Genomic DNA, 18,695 nt, shown 5'->3' with positions numbered 1-18,695 from the left:
CCTTCTCTTCCTTTTCCTACTATCAATTTCCATTTATAATTTCTTTTATCGCATCATACATTTCTTCAACATCTGGAGAGCTAGTTGGTTTATAACCTTGTACTGCTGTGGTGGGCATGGGCTCCATGTCTATCTTTGCTATAATGCCAGTTTTGTTTCTCCCGATAACAAAACCCTCCTGAGTAGTCCCCGCACGGAGATCCGAATGGGAGACTATTTTAACTCTGGAATATTTTACCCAAGAGGATGCCATCATCTTTTAACCATACAGTAAAGCTGTATGCCCTCAGGAAAAATTACGGCTGTAGTTTCCCCTTGCTTTCAGTCATTCACAGTACCAGTACAGCAAGGCCGTTTTGGTTGATGTTACGAGGCCACATCAGTCAACCCCCCAGACTGTTGCCTCTGCAACTACTGAAAAGGCTGCTGCCCCTCTTCAGGAACCACACATTTGTCTGGCCTCTCAACAGATACCACTCAGTTGTGATTGCACCTATGGTACAGCTAACTGTTTAGCTGAGGCATGCGAGCCTCCCCACCAACAGCAAGGTCCATTGGTCATGGGGGGGGGGGGGGAGACTTTAAATATCAAACTATTTTTTTACACTGCAGTAAAAGTTTGTCAAATATATATATATATATATATATATATATATTAATTTACTGAATTATTATGCACGATTTTTCATAAGCTTGTTGAAAATATAGTCACCAAAGTAGAAAAAAAGAAGCGAGTGAAAGATATTCTATAGCATGTATCTACTGATACTTAAACAATGTAACAGACAACTTGCAATAATGGTCAATAAAACAATTACATACAACTGTGATGTTTTAACATAGGTGTAACTAAAAACATACAATTTTTTGTCAACTCAGCTTGCAATAACGTAACTTACATTATCACACAAGTTTAGAATCAGGGAATGGTAAAGCAAGAAGTAACATATTTGACAATATCAACTGAGTGCAATTGTCAGGACAGGCATGGCATTTTGCGTTTTTTAGTTAAGTCGAAAGATATAACACAGATATAACATTCCACTTATTTCCTTTTATTTTAAAATACTTAACATACCTCTGATCCCATGCTTGCTGTGAACAAGGCCGCCAATTGGTTTGAGCAACTGTTTGATTATCCAGTTTAATGACTGCCATGATTTCATCTGAAACATTATGTAATATTATTTATCGGGAAAGAAGACCTTTTCACTGATCAGTTAGGACATAACACAGTACACTAACACAGAAATTCGTATGAAATGCTTAAAAATTAGATCAAACTTGTGTGATTAGATTAGATTAGATTTACTTTCATTTCAATTGATCCGTAGTGAGGAGGTCCTCCAGGATGTGGAACATGTCAGAAAAACAACAATACACAACAAATATTTACAACTAAAACAAATAAGCTAATGTACCATTCCACAAGTCCCAAGCGGAATGATCGTCATTTTTTAATGAACACTGTATGAAAGAGTCATTTTACAAATACTAATGCACTGAATTTAAAATTAAAAAGTTTGTTTATTTATTTATTTATTTATTTATTTATTTATTTATAAGGTAATAAACATGTAATACAACTACTATAATACTTATTTACAATGAACAAAATTCACTCTTCCGCAACCAATGGTTGCTTCGTCAGGAAAGAGGGAAGGAGAGGGAAAGACGAAAGGATGTGGGTTTTAAGGGAGAGGGTAAGGAGTCATTCCAGTCCCGGGAGCGGAAAGACTTACCTTAGGGGGAAAAAAGGACAGGTATACACTTGCGCGCGCACACACGCACACACACACACACACACACACACACACACACACAAATATAGGGAATGTTTCCCTCTATTATATTTATATATATATATATATATATATATATAAAAAGAAAGATGATGAGACTTACCAAACAAAAGCGCTGGCAGGTCGATAGACACACAAACAAACACCAACATACACACAAAATTCTAGCTTTCGCAACCAACGGTTGCCTCGTCAGGAAAGAGGGAAGGAGAAGGAAAGACAAAAGGATATGGGTTTTAAGGGAGAGGGTAAGGAGTCATTCCAATCCCGGGAGCGGAAAGACTTACCTTAGGGGGAAAAAAGGACAGGTATACACTTGCACACACACACATATCCATCCACACATACACAGACACAAGCACACATTTGTAAAGGCAAAGAGTTTGGGCAGAGATGTCAGTCGGGACGGAAGTACAGAGGCAAAGATGATGTTGAAAGACAGGTGAGGTATGAGCGGCGGCAGATTGAAATTAGAAATTAGCGGAGATTGAGGCCTGGCGGATAGCGAGAAGAGAGGATATGCTGAAGGGCAAGTTCCCATCTCCGGAGTTCTGACAGGTTGGTGTTAGTGGGAAGTATCCAGATAACCCGGACGGTGTAACACTGTGCCAAGATGTGCTGGCCGTGCACCAAGGCATGTTTAGCCACAGGGTGATCCTCATTACCAACAAACACTGTCTGCCTGTGTCCATTCATGCGAATGGACAGTTTGTTGCTGGTCATTCCCACATAGAACGCTTCACAGTGTAGGCAGGTCAGTTGGTAAATCATGTGGGTGCTTTCACACGTGGCTCTGCCTTTGATCGTGTACACCTTCCGGGTTACAGGACTGGAATAGGTGGTGGTGGGAGGAAGCATGGGACAGGTTTTACACCGGGGGTGGTTACAGGGGTAGGAGCCAGAGGGTAGGGAAGGTGGTTTGGGGATTTCATAGGGATGAACTAAGAGGTTACGAAGGTTAGGTGGACGGCGGAAAGACACTCTTGGTGGAGTGGGGAGGATTTCATGAAGGATGGATCTCATTTCAGGGCAGGATTTGAGGAAGTCGTATCCCTGCTGGAGAGCCACATTCAGAATCTGATCCAGTCCCGGAAAGTATCCTGTCACAAGTGGGGCACTTTTGGGGTTCTTCTGTGGAAGGTTCCGGGTTAGAGGAGATAAGGAAGTGGCTCTGGTTATTTGCTTCTGTACCAGGTCGGGAGGGTAGTTACGGGATGCAAAAGCTGTTTTCAGGTTGTTGGTGTAATGGTTCAAGGATTCCGGACTGGAGCAGATTCGTTTGCCACGAAGACCTAGGCTGTAGGGAAGGGACCGTTTGATGTGGAATGGGTGGCAGCTGTCATAATGGAGGTACTGTTGCTTGTTGGTGGGTTTGATGTGGACGGACGTGTGAAGCTGGCCATTGGACAGGTGGAGGTCAACGTCAAGGAAAGTGGCATGGGATTTAGAGTAGGACCAGGTGAATCTGATGGAATCAAAGGTGTTGAGGTTGGAGAGGAAATTCTGGAGTTCTTCTTCACTGTGAGTCCAGATCATGAAAATGTCATCAATAAATCTGTACCAAACTTTGGGTTGGCAGGCCTGGGTAACCAAGAAGGCTTCCTCTAAGCGACCCATGAATAGGTTGGCGTACGAGGGGGCCATTCTGGTATCCATGGCTGTTCCCTTTAATTGTTGGTATGTCTGGCCTTCAAAAGTGAAGAAGTTGTGGGTCAGGATGAAGCTGGCTAAGGTAATGAGGAAAGAGGTTTTAGGTAGGGCGGCAGGTGATCGGCGTGAAAGGAAGTGCTCCATCGCAGCGAGGCCCTGGACATGCGGAATATTTGTGTATAAGGAAGTGGCATCAATGGTTACAAGGATGGTTTCCGGGGGTAACAGACTGGGTAGGGATTCCAGGCGTTCGAGAAAGTGGTTGGTGTCTTTGATGAAGGATGGGAGACTGCATGTAATGGGTTGAAGGTGTTGATCCACGTAGGCAGAGATGCGTTCTGTGGGGGCTTGGTAACCAACTACAATGGGACGGCCGGGATGATTGGGTTTGTGAATTTTGGGAAGAAGGTAGAAGGTAGGGGTGCGGGGTGTTGGTGGGGTCAGGAGGTTGATGGAGTCAGGTGAAAGGTTTTGTAGGGGGCCTAAGGTTCTGAGGATTCCTTGAAGGTCCGCCTGGACATCAGGAATGGGATTACCATGGCAAACTTTGTAAGTAGTGTTGTCTGAAAGCTGACGCAGTCCCTCAGCCACATACTCCCGACGATCAAGTACCACAGTCGTGGAACCCTTGTCGGCCGGAAGAATGACGATGGATTGGTCAGCCTTCAGATCACGGATAGCCTGGGCTTCAGCAGTGGTGATGTTGGGAGTAGGATTAAGGTTTTTTAAGAAGGATTGAGAGGCAAGGCTGGAAGTCAGAAATTCCTGGAAGGTTAGGAGAGGGTGATTTTGAGGAAGAGGAGGTGGGTCCCGCTGTGACGGAGGACGGAACTGTTCCAGGCAGGGTTCAATTTGGATAGTATCTTGGGGAGTTGGATCATTAGGAGTAGGATTAGGATCATTTTTCTTCGTGGCAAAGTGATATTTCCAGCAGAGAGTACGGGTGTAGGACAGTAAATCTTTGACAAGGGCTGTTTGGTTAAATCTGGGAGTGGGGCTGAAGGTGAGGCCTTTGGATAGGACAGAGGTTTCGGATTGGGAGAGAGGTTTGGAGGAGAGGTTAACTACTGAATTGGGGTGTTGTGGTTCCAGATTGTGTTGATTGGAATTTTGAGGTTTTGGAGGGAGTGGAGCTGGAAGTGGGAGATTGAGTAGATTTTTCCCACGTGGAATGTTTCCCTCTCTCTCTCTCTCTCTCTCTCTCTCTATATATATATATATATATATATATATATATATATATATTCGTTTGCCACGAAGACCTAGGCTGTAGGGAAGGGACCGTTTGATGTGGAATGGGTGGCAGCTGTCATAATGGAGGTACTGTTGCTTGTTGGTGGGTTTGATGTGGACGGACGTGTGAAGCTGGCCATATATATATATATATATATATATATATATATATATATATATATATATACACACACACAGACACAAGAAGACTTTTGTAAAGGCAAAGTGTTTGGAGTTTGGGCAGAGATGTCAGTCGAGGCGGAAGTACAGAGGCAAAGATGTTGTTGAATGACAGGTGAGGTATGAGTGGCGGCAACTTGAAATTAGCGGAGGTTGAGGCCTGGTGCGTAATGGGAAGAGAGGATATACTGAAGGGCAAGTTCCCACCTCCGGAGTTCTGACAGGTTGGTGTTAGCGGGAAGTATCCAGATAACCCAGACGGTGTAACACTGTGCCAAGATGTGCTGGCCGTGCACCAAGGCATGTTTAGCCACAGGCTGATCCTCATTACCAACAAACACTGTCCGCCTGTGTCCATTCATGCGAATGGACAGTTTATTGCTGGTCATTCCCACATAGAAAGCTTCACAGTGTAGGCAGGTCAGTTGGTAAATCACGTGGGTGCTATCACACGTGGCTCTGCCTTCGATCGTGTACACCTTCGGGGGTTACAGGACTGGAGTAGGTGGTGGTGGGAGGGTGCATGGGCAGGTGTTACACCGGGGGCAGTTACAAGGGTAGGAACCAGAGGGTAGGGAAGGTGGTTTGGGGATTTCATAGGGATGAACCAAGAGGTTACAAAGGTTAGGTGGACGGCGGAAAGACACTCTTGGTGGAGTGGGGAGGATTTCATGAAGGATGGATCTCATTTCAGGGCAGGATTTGAGGAAGTCGTATCCCTGCTGGAGAGCCACATTCAGAGTACGATCCAGTCCCAGAAAGTATCCTGTCACAAGTGGGGCACTTTTGGGGTTCTTCTGTGGCAGGTTCTGGGTTTGAGGGGATGAGGAAGTGGCTCTGGTAATTTGCTTCTGTACCAGGTCGGGCGGATAGTTGCGGGATGCGAAAGCTGTTTTCAGGTTGTTGGTGTAATGGTTCAGGGATTCCGGACTGGAGCAGATTTGTTTGCCACGAAGACCTAGGCTGTAGGGAAGGGACCGTTTGATGTGGAATGGGTGGCAGCTGTCATAATGGAGGTACTGTTGCTTGTTGGTGGGTTTGATGTGGACGGACGTGTGAAGCTGGCCATATATATATATATATATATATATATATATATATATATATATATATATATATATACACACAGACACAAGAAGACTTTTGTAAAGGCAAAGTGTTTGGAGTTTGGGCAGAGATGTCAGTCGAGGCGGAAGTACAGAGGCAAAGATGTTGTTGAATGACAGGTGAGGTATGAGTGGCGGCAACTTGAAATTAGCGGAGGTTGAGGCCTGGTGCGTAATGGGAAGAGAGGATATACTGAAGGGCAAGTTCCCACCTCCGGAGTTCTGACAGGTTGGTGTTAGCGGGAAGTATCCAGATAACCCAGACGGTGTAACACTGTGCCAAGATGTGCTGGCCGTGCACCAAGGCATGTTTAGCCACAGGCTGATCCTCATTACCAACAAACACTGTCCGCCTGTGTCCATTCATGCGAATGGACAGTTTATTGCTGGTCATTCCCACATAGAAAGCTTCACAGTGTAGGCAGGTCAGTTGGTAAATCACGTGGGTGCTATCACACGTGGCTCTGCCTTCGATCGTGTACACCTTCGGGGGTTACAGGACTGGAGTAGGTGGTGGTGGGAGGGTGCATGGGCAGGTGTTACACCGGGGGCAGTTACAAGGGTAGGAACCAGAGGGTAGGGAAGGTGGTTTGGGGATTTCATAGGGATGAACCAAGAGGTTACAAAGGTTAGGTGGACGGCGGAAAGACACTCTTGGTGGAGTGGGGAGGATTTCATGAAGGATGGATCTCATTTCAGGGCAGGATTTGAGGAAGTCGTATCCCTGCTGGAGAGCCACATTCAGAGTACGATCCAGTCCCAGAAAGTATCCTGTCACAAGTGGGGCACTTTTGGGGTTCTTCTGTGGCAGGTTCTGGGTTTGAGGGGATGAGGAAGTGGCTCTGGTAATTTGCTTCTGTACCAGGTCGGGCGGATAGTTGCGGGATGCGAAAGCTGTTTTCAGGTTGTTGGTGTAATGGTTCAGGGATTCCGGACTGGAGCAGATTTGTTTGCCACGAAGACCTAGGCTGTAGGGAAGGGACCGTGTGATGTGGAATGGGTGGCAGCTGTCATAATGGAGGTACTGTTGCTTGTTGGTGGGTTTGATGTGGACGGATGTGTGAAGCTGGCCATTGGACAGATGGAGGTCAACGTCAAGGAAAGTGGCATGGGATTTGGAGTAGGACCAGGTGAATCTGACGGAACCAAAGGAGTTGAGGTTGGAGAGGAAATTCTGGAGTTCTTCTTCACTGTGAGTCCAGATCATGAAGACGTCATCAATAAATCTGTACCAAACTTTGGGTTGGCAGGCCTGGGTTACCAAGAAGGCTTCCTCTAAGCGACCCATAAATAGGTTGGCGTACGAGGGGGCCATCCTGGTACCCATGGCTGTTCCCTTTAATTGTTGGTATGTCCGGCCTTCGAAAGTGAAGAAGTTGTGAGTCAGGATGAAGCTGGCTAAGGTAATAAGGAAAGAGGTTTTAGGTAGGGTGGCAGGTGATCGGTGTGAAAGGAAGTGCTCCATCGCAGTGAGGCCCTGGACATGCAGAATATTTGTGTATAAGGAAGTGGCATCAATGGTTACAAGGATGGTTTCCGGGGGTAACAGATTGGGTAGGGATTCCAGGCGTTCGAGAAAGTGGTTGGTGTCTTTGATGAAGGATGGGAGACTGCATGTAATGGGTTGAAGGTGTTGATCTACATAGGCAGAGATACGTTCTGTGGGGGCTTGGTAACCAGCTACAATGGGGCGGCCGGGATGATTGGCTTTGTGAATTTTAGGATGTAGGTAGAAGGTTGGGGTGCGCGGTGTCTGTGGGGCCAGGAGGTTGATGGAGTCAGGTGAAAGGTTTTGTAGGGGGCCTAAGGTTCTGAGGATTCCTTGAAGCTCCGCCTGGACATCATGAATGGGATTACCTTGGCAAACTTTGTATGTGGTGGTGTCTGAAAGCTGACGCAGTCCTTCAGCCACACACTCCCTCCCGACGATCGAGTACCACGGTCGTGGAACCCTTGTCCGCCGGAAGAATGACGATGGATCGGTCAGCCTTCAGAACACAGATAGCCTGGGCTTCAGCAGTAGTGATGTTAGGAGTAGGATTAATGTTTTTTTAAGAAGGATTGAGAGGCAGGGCTGGAAGTGAGAAATTCCTGGAAGGTTTGGAGAGGGTGATTTTGAGGAAGAGGAGGTGGGTCCCGCTGTGACGGAGGACGGAACTGTTCCAGGCAGGGTTCAATTAGGATAGTGTCTTGGGGAGTTGGATCATTAGGAGTAGGATTAGGATTATTTTTCTTCATGGCAAAGTGATATTTCCAGCAGAGAGTACGAGTGTAGGATAGTAAATCTCTGACAAGGGCTGTTTGGTTGAATCTGGGAGTAGGGTTGAAGGTGAGGCCTTCGGATAGGACAGAGGTTTCGGATTGGGAGAGAGGTTTGGAGGAAAGGTTAACTACCGAATTGGGGTGTTGTGGTTCCAGATTGTGCTGACTAGAATTTTGAGGTTTTGGGGGGAGTGGAGCTGGAAGTGGGAGATTGAGTAGATGGGAGAGACTGGGTCTGTGTGGAATGAGAGGAGGTTGAGGTTTGTTGGAAAGGTTGTGGAGGGTGAGTGAGTTGCCTTTCCAGAGGTGGGAAACCAGGAGACTGGATATTTTTTTGAGGTGGAGGGTGGCATGCCGTTCTAATTTGCGGTTGGCCTGTAGGAGGATGCTCTGAACAGCCGGCGTGGATGTGGGAGAGGAAAGATTGAGGAGAGGAGTTGACGGGTGTGTTCACTGGCTGAGTTGATGTGTAGGTGAAGGATTAGGTGGGTGAGGGCTATGGATTGTTCAGTTTGGAACTGGTATAGGGACTGATGGAAAGAAGGGTTACAGCCAGAGATGGGAACTTTAAGTGTGAGGCCTTTGGGGGTAATGCCAAATCTCAAGACAAGCCTGAGTAAATAAAATATGGGAGCGTAATCTGGCTAGGGCGAGGACATGTTTGTGGAGGGAATGATAATAAAACTTAATGGGGTCATTGTGGGGATGTTGTGAGAGTGACACGGTACTAGAAGGTGGAAAATGTAACATGAGGCTGAAATGAAAATGAAAATAAAAACATATGGGGAGAGATAAAGGTGAACTAAAAAGCAACTGGAGATCTGGTGTGAAAAAAGTCGAAAAAGTGTTGGTTAAAGATGAGCTATGTTGATCCTGTGCTTAATTTGGGTTGGTAACCAACGATGTGCACAAAGGTTAGGTGGTTGTGTTGTCGCCAAAACACGTTAAAGGGTGGAGAAATTTGGGAAAATTTCGAAAAAACTGTGTGTAAATGTATTAAAAGGTGCGGTTTTGTGGTGGCAGATTATGAAAATGAGGCTAACAATTGTCTGATGAAGAAATAATGACATAAAAACCTGTGGGAAGCAGCTAAAAATGATCAGTGATGTGGGAAAAACAGAAATGGAAATAAAGTGAAAGTTGTTAGAACTAGCCGAAATGGTTGTTTAATAGGTGAAAGGAACTGTTCAACGGTGGATTTTATAGCAGCGGTAGTGTTGAAAGCGGAAAAAAATTTTTTTTGGTTATGGTTTGGAAGTTGGTTATGTATTATTGAGTATATATAGGCAGGATAAAATTGTATGGTAGATTATGGTAAAAAGGAGAAGGTGAATACAAAGTGAAACTACTTGCAACAACAGAAAGAGAAAGTAAGATGGCAGAAAAGATTTCGAAATGCAACAGTGACAATAACAAACGTAACTGTTGGGTTCAAATTGATGATATGAATATAGACACATACACACAAAAATAAGTTGGTTTTACTGAGGAATTCATCAATGGAGTAGAAGGAATTGGCCACCAATAAATCCTTTAGGCTTCTCTTAAAGTGAATTTCATTGGTTGTTAAGCTTTTTATGGCTGCTGGCAAGTTATTGAAAATGCGTGTTCCTGAATAATGCACACCTTTTTGTACAAGACTAAGTGACTTTAAAACCTTGTGAAGATTATTCTTATTTCTAGTGTTGATTCCATGAATTGAGCTGTTGGTTTCAAAAAGTTATATACTTTTAAATGACAAATTTCATTAAGGAATAAATATATTGGGAAGCAGTAGTTAGTATCCCTAGTTCCCTAAACAGGCTTCTGCAGGATGTTCTCGAGTTCACACCACATATAACTCTTACTGCACGTTTTTGTGCCCGGAAAACTTTAGCTTGGCTTGATGAATTACCCCAAAAAATAATCCCATATGTTGTTGTTGTGGTCTTCCGTTCTGAGACTGGTTTGATGCAGCTCTCCATGCTACTCTATCCAGTGCAAGCTTTTTCATCTCCCAGTACCTACTGCAGCCTACATCCATATGACATGTAATGAAATTAAGCATAGTATGCCAGTTTTTTCATTTTTATATCCCCTACATCTGACAAAATTCGCATTGCAAACAGAGATTTGTCAAGACGCTTCAGCAGTTCTGTGGTGTGCTCCTCCCAGTTGAATTTATTATCTTCTTATTGAGGTCAAAATATGACAGGACGAATAAAAAGAAATTTAAAAAAAAAGAGAGACAACCCACCAAATCATTATTAATAAATCATATCACTACTTTAAAATGTTGTCATGTAAAGAAGACTGTTCAATCTTCACATACTATACGTCTTAAAATATTTCCTAGAGCAATAAACTATTTGTTGCAATGTCAAATTCTCCTCCAATAAGTTGTTGTTGTTGTTGTGGTCTTCAGTCCTGAGACTGGTTTGATGCAGCTCTCCATGCTACTCTATCCTGTGCAAGCTTCTTCATCTCCCAGTACCTACTGCAACCTACATCCTTCAGAATCTGCTTAGTGTATTCATCTCTTGGTCTCCCCCTACGATTTTTACCCTCCACGCTGCCCTCCAATACTAAATTGGTGATCCCTTGATGCCTGAGAACATGTCCTACCAACCGATCCCTTCTTCTGGTCAAGTTGTGCCACAAACTTCTCTTCTCATCAATCCTATGCAATACTTCCTCATTAGTTATGTGATCTACCCATCTAATCTTCAGCATTCTTCTGTAGCACCACATTTCGAAAGCTTCTATTCTCTTCTTGTCCAAACTATTTACTGTCCATGTTTCACTTCCATACATGGCTACACTCCATACAAAAACTTTCAGAAATGACTTTCTGACACTTAAATCTATACTCGATGTTAACAAATTTCTCTTCTTCAGAAACGCTTTCCTTGCCATTGCCAGTCTACATTTTATATCCTCTCTACTTCGACCATCATCAGTTATTTTGCTCCCCAAATAGCAAAACTCCTTTACTACTTTAAGTGTCTCATTTCCTAATCTAATACCCTCAGCATCACCCGACTTAATTCGACTACATTCCATTATCCTCGTTTTGCTTTTGTTGATGTTCATCTTATATCCTCCTTTCAAGACACTGTCCATTCCGTTCAACTGCTCTTCCAGGTCCTTTGCTGTCTCTGACAGAATTACAATGTCATCGGCAAACCTCAAGGTTTTTATTTCTTCTCCATGGGTTTTAATACCTACTCCGAATTTTTCTTTTGTTTCCTTTACTGCTTGCTCAATATACAGATTGAATAACATCGGGGAGAGGCTACAACCCTGTCTTACTGCCTTCCCAACCGCTGCTTCCCTTTCATGTCCCTCGACTCTTATAACTGCCATCTGGTTTCTGTACAAATTGTAAATAGTCTTTCGCTCCCTGTATTTTACTGCTGCCACCTTTAGAATTTGAAAGAGAGTATTCTAGTCAACATTGTCAAAAGCTTTCTCTAAGTCTACAAATGCTAGAAATGTAGGTTTGCCTTTCGTTAATCTTTCTTCTAAGATAAGTCGTAAGGTCAGTATTGCCTCACGTGTTCCAGTATTTCTACGAAATCCAAACTGATCTTTCCCGAGGTCGGCTTCTATTAGTTTTTCCATTCGTCTGTAAAAAAATTCGTGTTAGTATTTTGCAGCTGTGGCTTATTAAACTGATTGTTCAGTAATTTTCACAACTGTCAACACCTGCTTTCTTTGGGATTGGAATTATTATATTCTTCTTGAAGTCTGAGGGTATTTCACCTGTTTCATACATCTTGCTCACCAGATGGTAGAGTTTTGTCAGGACTGGCTCTCCCGAGGCCATCAGTAGTTCCAATGGAATGTTGTCTACTCTGAGGGCCTTGTTTCGACTCAGGTCTTTCAGTGCTCTGTCAAACTCTTCACGCAGTATCGTATCTCCCATTTCATCTTCATCTACATCCTCTTCCATTTCCATAATATTGTCCTCAAGTACATTGCCCTTGTATAGACCCTCTATATACTCCTTCCACCTTTCTGCTTTCCCTTCTTTGCTTAGAACTGGGTTTCCATCTGAGCTCTTGATGTTCATACAAGTGGTTCTCTTATCACCAAAGGTCTCTTTAATTTTCCTGTAGGCAGTATCTATCTTACCCCTAGTGAGATAAGCCTCTACATCCTTATATTTGTCCTCTAGCCATCCCTGCTTAGCCATTTTGCACTTCCTGTCCATCTCATTTTTGAGACGTTTGTATTCCTTTTTGCCTGCTTCATTTACTGCATTTTTATATTTTCTCCTTTCATCAATTAAATTCAATATTTCTTCTGTTACCCAAGGATTTCTACTAGCCCTCGTCTTTTTACCTACTTGATCCTCTGCTGCCTTCACTACTTCATCCCTCAAAGCTACCCATTGCTCTTCTACTGTATTTCTTTCCCCCATTCCTGTCAATTGTTCCCTATTCTCTCCCTAAAACTCTGTACAACCTCTGGTTCTTTCAGTTTATCCAGGTCCCATCTCCTTAAATTCCCACCTTTTTGCAGTTTCTTCAGTTTTAATCTACAGGTCATAACCAATAGATTGTGGTCAGAGTCCACATCTACCCCTGGAAATGTCTTACAATTTAAAACCTGGTTCCTAAATCTCTGTCTTACCATTATATAATCTATCTGATACCTTTTAGTATCTCCAGGGTTCTTCCATGTATACAACCTTCTATCATGATTATTAATCCAAGTGTTAGCTATGATTAAGTTGTGCTCTGTGCAAAATTCTACCAGGCGGCTTCCTCTTTCATTTCTTAGCCCCAATCCATATTCACCTACTACGTTTCCTTCTCTCCCTTTTCCTACACTCGAATTCCAGTCACCCATGACTATTATATTTTCGTCTCCCTTCACTATCTGAATAATTTCTTTTATTTCATCATACATTTCTTCAATTTCTTCGTCATCTGCAGAGCTAGTTGGCATATAAACTTGTACTACTGTAGTAGGTGTGGGCTTTGTATCTATCTTGGCCACAATAATGCGTTCACTATGCTGTTTGTAGTAGCTTACCCGCATTCCTATTTTCCTATTCATTATTAAACCTACTCCTGATTTACCCCTATTTGACTTTGTGTTTATAACCCTGTAGTCACCTGACCAGAAGTCTTGTTCCTCCTGCCACCGAACTTCACTAATTCCCACTATATCTAACTTTAACCTATCCATTTCCCTTTTCAAATTTTCTAACCTACCTGCCCGATTAAGGGATCTGACATTCCACGCTCCGATCCGTAGAACGCCAGTTTTCTTTCTCCTGATAATGACATCCTCTTGAGTAGTCCCCGCCCGGAGATCCGAATGGGGGACTATTTTACCTCCGGAATATTTTACCCAAGAGGACGCCATCATCATTTAATCATACAGTAAAGCTGCATGCCCTCGGGAAAAATTACGGCCGTAGTTTCCCCTTGCTTTCAGCTGTTCGCAGTACCAGCACAGCAAGGCCATTTTGGTTATTGTTACAAGGCCAGATCAGTCAATCATCCAGACTGTTGCCCTTGCAACTACTGAAAAGGCTGCTGCCCCTCTTCAGGAACCACACGTTTGTCTGGCCTCTCAACAGATACCCCTCCGTTGTGGTTGTACCTACGGTATGGCCATCTGTATCGCTGAGGCACGCAAGCCTCCCCACCAACAGCAAGGTCCATGGTTCATGGGAGGGTCCAATAAGTTAGACATCACTTTTCATGTTCCTATAACGTTCTCAACAGTCAACACTGTCACCAAGCACAGAATCATCAATATCTGAAGTTTCTTTCCAAAATTATTATTAATACTAATTTTACACATTATTGTGCATGGTGTTGTTACTCAAAATGGACCTACTAATTGTTTATTGTTACAGGAGATGCCAGTTTTAATGCAAACTAGATATGCTTGATGAGAAGAGAAAGGCTGTTGGCGTAATAGGGGTTCACTTAACAGAGATGACCAAGACATTTAATACTAACACCACCATGACCACTACCACCACCACAACCACCACCAAAACCACCCCTTTCTTTTGGGCACAATATCTGTTATTTACTGCCTCGTGTGATGTTGAAATATCATACGGGCCCCTACTGAATTAGAGTTCTTGCATTTTGTTTCCATACTTTTCATTAAAAGCTTGCACTGTCATAGAAACAACTGTGATCCAAGAACAGTAAGAAGTTTCAACATGGCAATAGGTATCAGCTATGTGAACAAGAGAGCCAAAGTACGATGTATGCAAGTGGTACACAATGATTTGGAATAAATAAGAATAAAGGAAAAAGAGAGACAGGGTGACAAAAAATTCTGGCTGTCATAGGTTTTCAGAACAGAATTACACCAAAGAGAAAAACCTCTTGGACAGAAAGAGCAAAGATATTTGCCATGTATGAGAATGAAGGAATACTGGACAAGAATAAAGACTAGAAGGAATGAAGCTTATCAAATTAATGTGATCCTCACAAGACCAAAAACAAAATGAAATAGCGGTAACACAAATTACTTTCAATCTTTCTTTCTGAGGGGAGAGACAGTGCCATATCAACAACAAGATAATTGCAAACAAATTAAAACCAAACAAAAAGCAGTGGTCTTGTACTCTGATTATAAACATGTAGGAAAGTTCTGGTGCAATGCAAATAACTTAGGAGGAACGGAAACCAGTCACCAAATAGCAGAAGCTTTGAGATGCCAACCGACACACACAAAAGAGAGAAAACTTTTGCTAGCTTTTGGAATAAATCCTTTGTCAAGCTACAGTGCGCGTGCACACACCTTGTTGGGACTGAATTTCAGGAGGTGGACTAGGACGGGGTGGGGATTCTGTTGAGAGGGGTGGATAGGGGAGGTGAGAATAGGAGTTGGGATGGGTAGCTACCAGATTGGACCGAGGCAGCAGGTTTCCGGGCTACGAATGAAGAAGCAACAGGTGGCAGATGGGCAGGCTAGGCATCTGTTCTTAGACACAGTTTGGTTGTGGCCATTCTTTCTGATGGACAACTGATTGGTTGTCATACCAACCTAAACAACTGCGCAGCTATTACAGCAGAGCTGGTATATGACGTGGGACAGGAACAGGGATTGCATAGGGATGACCAGGATGTCATTTAGATTGGGCAGGCAACGGAATGGCACTTTAGGAGGGATCTTGGGCAGTCTGTCCCTCATTTCCAGTATAATGATCGATAATCAAAGCCCTGGCAAAAGATATGGTTCAGCTGTTCAAATCCAGGTGACACTGGCTGACAACGGGGGTAGTCCTTTTTAGTTGGAACATTGAGAGTGGTGGGAGAATTAGGGGTGTGTGAGAATATGACTTAAGAAATGTGTTTACAAACTAGGTTTGGTGATGAGGTGGAGTGGCGGGCAGGGAGAGGGGGTTGGTAGGTCTGTCTGTGAAGGACCTGATGAAACCTTCAGTATACTGGGCAAGAGAGTTCTTGTCACTGAAGATATACCGTGCACAGGTGGCCTGGCTGTGTGGGAATGATTTTTTCGAATGGATGGGATGACAGTTGTTGTAATACAGTTAATGTTAGTGGTTAGTGGATTTAATGTGGACAGTGGTGTGGATAGAACCATCAGAAGGGTAGAAAGCAACATCCAGGAAGGTGGCATGCTGGGCTGGGGAGGATCAGATGAAGCAGACTGGAGGGATGGTGTTTTTGTTGTTGTTGTTGTTGTTGTTGTTGTTGTTGTTGTTGAGGAATGAGGATTCAGTGTCTTGTTCCAGAGTCCAGATCATGAAGACATTATCAATGAAACTGAACCAGACAACAGGTTTGGTGATTTGGGAGGCTATACAAAGGTCGACATAGGAGGGTGCAATATGGGTGTCCATGGCTGTGCTGCAGGTTTGTTTACATTTTTTTCTCCTTGAAGGGGAAGTAGTTGTGTGCCAGGATATAGTTAGTAAGGTGTATGATGAATGAGGTAGTGGGTTTGAAATCTGAAGGACTTGTGCAATAGTGGCAAGGACATGGACATAAGAGGAGATGGTGTACAGGGAGGTTACGTAAAGAGTAACACACAGGGATATAAGGTGAAGGAAGTTAGTATCTTTGATGTGCGAGGCTAGGTTTAGGGCAAAAGGTTGGAAGTGTTGGTCAATGAGAGTGGAATTTCCTTCAGAAGGAGCACAATGATCAACTCGATGGTGTGTAGGCGCACAATAATCAACTCAATGGGGTGCCCAGGATTGTTGGTTTGTATATTCTGGGAAGCATGTAGAAAGTAGATGTGCAAGGTGTCATATCTTTGAGAAGGGAGATGGACTCAGGAAAGAGGTTTTGGGGTGGGCCTAGGATTTCAGTAGGGATTGGAGATTATGTTCAAGCTCTCGTACCTGGAGGAGTTAAGACAGTTTTGTGGAAGCCTTCCGTCTTTATCTACAGGTAGTGAATGGCTGTTCTTTCTTCTGCTGAGAGCTTATTGTTCTTAGGAAGGAACCTGGGGAATGGTGCTGAGGTCAAGTTAGTGGTACAGAATTCCTGGAGTATGATCTCCATAGGGTTGTCAGGTGTGAGAGGAGGGTGGGAGGGAGGGGGAGGGGTTGCAGTTGGATAGTGGGAGAAGCAAAGTCCTATGTTGGGATTAGGTCAAGTTTGATTTAGGAATTGGTAGCAAAGAAACCTTCCCACTTTAGGAATTGGGAGAAGATGAGTAGGTCTTGATAAGTTCAATACAATTAAACTTAAGCTTGAGGTTGAAGGTGACGCCTCTGGATAGGAATGAACTTTCTGGGGGGTTGAGGCTTTTGGTGGAAAGGTCAACAACAATGTTTTGGGTTAGTTTGGGCTCTGTATTTCATGGAGTGTTGGGAGAGAGTTAGCAAACTGTTATGAGAGGTTGACATGGGGGTTCACCGTAGGTAGAAAGCATGGTGATGGGTGCTCCAGGCCAGGAGTAGGACGTCAACAGTTTGGACAATTTATGGAGGTGATGTCTGAAATGCTCTTACAGGTGTTGGAGATTAAAGGTTTCAATTTTGGAGATGTGCTGTATATAGTTAGGATTTCACATTACCAATATATCGCAGAAGGAGCACAGATGGTTCAGGGATGTCTATGCCCTGGAGATGTGTTTCTCAGGATGTATATGTGGACAAGGAAAAAAAAATTTCCCGGATTTTTACCGGATTTCTCGGTTAAAATTACACTTCCTCCCAGGTGAAAACACACTTTTTGTTGTTAAGTGACAGTATATTTTCCCTCAATATGAATTTGGTGCCCCCTTTTCCCAGTAGCATTTAGCGGCTTGCTGTGACTGCTTGCAAAGTCAACAGCCATATTCCTGTAGCCAGAAGCGGGAGAATCTACTACTCAAACGTGACTCAACTGCACATGCGCAAGAGCTCGCTCATAACTGCTAAAATGAATCTAATGTAAGTAGTTGTGACTTCACGCTCACCGGAGGCAGTTTGTTGTTATGAAGCATTGCATAGTCTTTCTAAAGCCTTCGACACGTTTTGCTGCTGGCAGACATTTGCACGAGCACTGTGTGACGTCATTGTATATGGCACATTTCCTTTGCAATTTAAGTTATTTTTGTTTTTTTCTCTCGTTTATGTTTTATTCTTGAAGTATTATTCTGCAGTAGTGGGAATCAGTAATATACTTTGTTATAGTATTGGTTCTTACTAGTCAAAATTACAGAATTTTAACAGAAAATTAAAACAATTAAAAATTCCCAGAATTCTAAAAAATTCCTGGGTTTTTCACAGTTTTCTCCCGGATGAAAAAATTCCAGGGTTTATCCCAGATCTCCTGGGTCATATACACCCTAATTTCTGCAGTATGAGGTTTCTGAGGGATAGGAACTGGCAGAATCTGAAAAGATGAAGGTCATCGTGAAAGGAGAAGTGGTATCCAGAAAAGGGATTTTTTTTTTTTTTTTTTTTTTTTTTTTTTTGGGAGGGGGGGGGGGGGGGGGGAGGGGACTCGACAGTTAGACAATACTTAAGGAACAGGACGTGGGACTGGGTTTTAACTAAGGAAAGGAAAGGTCTTCGAACTGTTGGAGTAGTAATTTGGGTTGAAATGGTGCAAGGAAAACGTGAAATGTTGCAGGAAATGGATTACAGGATAATGTCAGCTGGCTGTAAATGGAACTGGATAACAAAGTATGAGTTTATGGTGTGAAAAATGTGGAAGAAATAGTGCTAAGAACAATGGATAGCTCTGTGGATGATGCATAAGTTATCATTACACATGGGGCAGAAAAAGGAGAGATGTAAAATTCTGATACGAGTAATAAAACACACACACACACACACACACACACACACACACACACACACACACAACTTTTTCCGCACGTTATCCAGGCTGGACACATGATGACAGGATTGCATTTCAGTAGGTGGACTAGGATGAGGTGGGGGTTGTGTCAGGAGGGGCTTTTAGAGGGAGAGAGCCACTGAAATCATACATGTTGGCTCAGCTGCATGTTGCGCCACTACGTTATCAATTCTGTT

At 43.5% G+C, this 18,695-nt stretch overlaps 1 protein-coding gene across 3 annotated transcripts in view; it reads right to left on the bottom strand.

The window, feature by feature from the left end:
- LOC126187703 (serine/threonine-protein kinase N) overlaps positions 1-18,695 on the bottom strand; it is a 347,916-nt gene that overhangs the window by 97,480 nt on the left and 231,741 nt on the right. For all 3 annotated transcript variants that reach the window (XM_049928946.1, XM_049928945.1, XM_049928947.1), the window contains exon 8: positions 1,079-1,166. In XM_049928946.1, the coding sequence (XP_049784903.1) occupies positions 1,079-1,166 (88 nt within the window). The remainder of the gene's footprint in view (positions 1-1,078; positions 1,167-18,695) is intronic.

Source organism: Schistocerca cancellata, chromosome 5 (assembly GCF_023864275.1).
Source record: "Schistocerca cancellata isolate TAMUIC-IGC-003103 chromosome 5, iqSchCanc2.1, whole genome shotgun sequence".
In the NCBI taxonomy this organism is placed as follows: Eukaryota; Metazoa; Arthropoda; class Insecta; order Orthoptera; family Acrididae; genus Schistocerca; species Schistocerca cancellata.
Note: the sequence above shows the minus strand (reverse complement) of the source record. Positions and strands in the feature narration are given on the sequence as shown.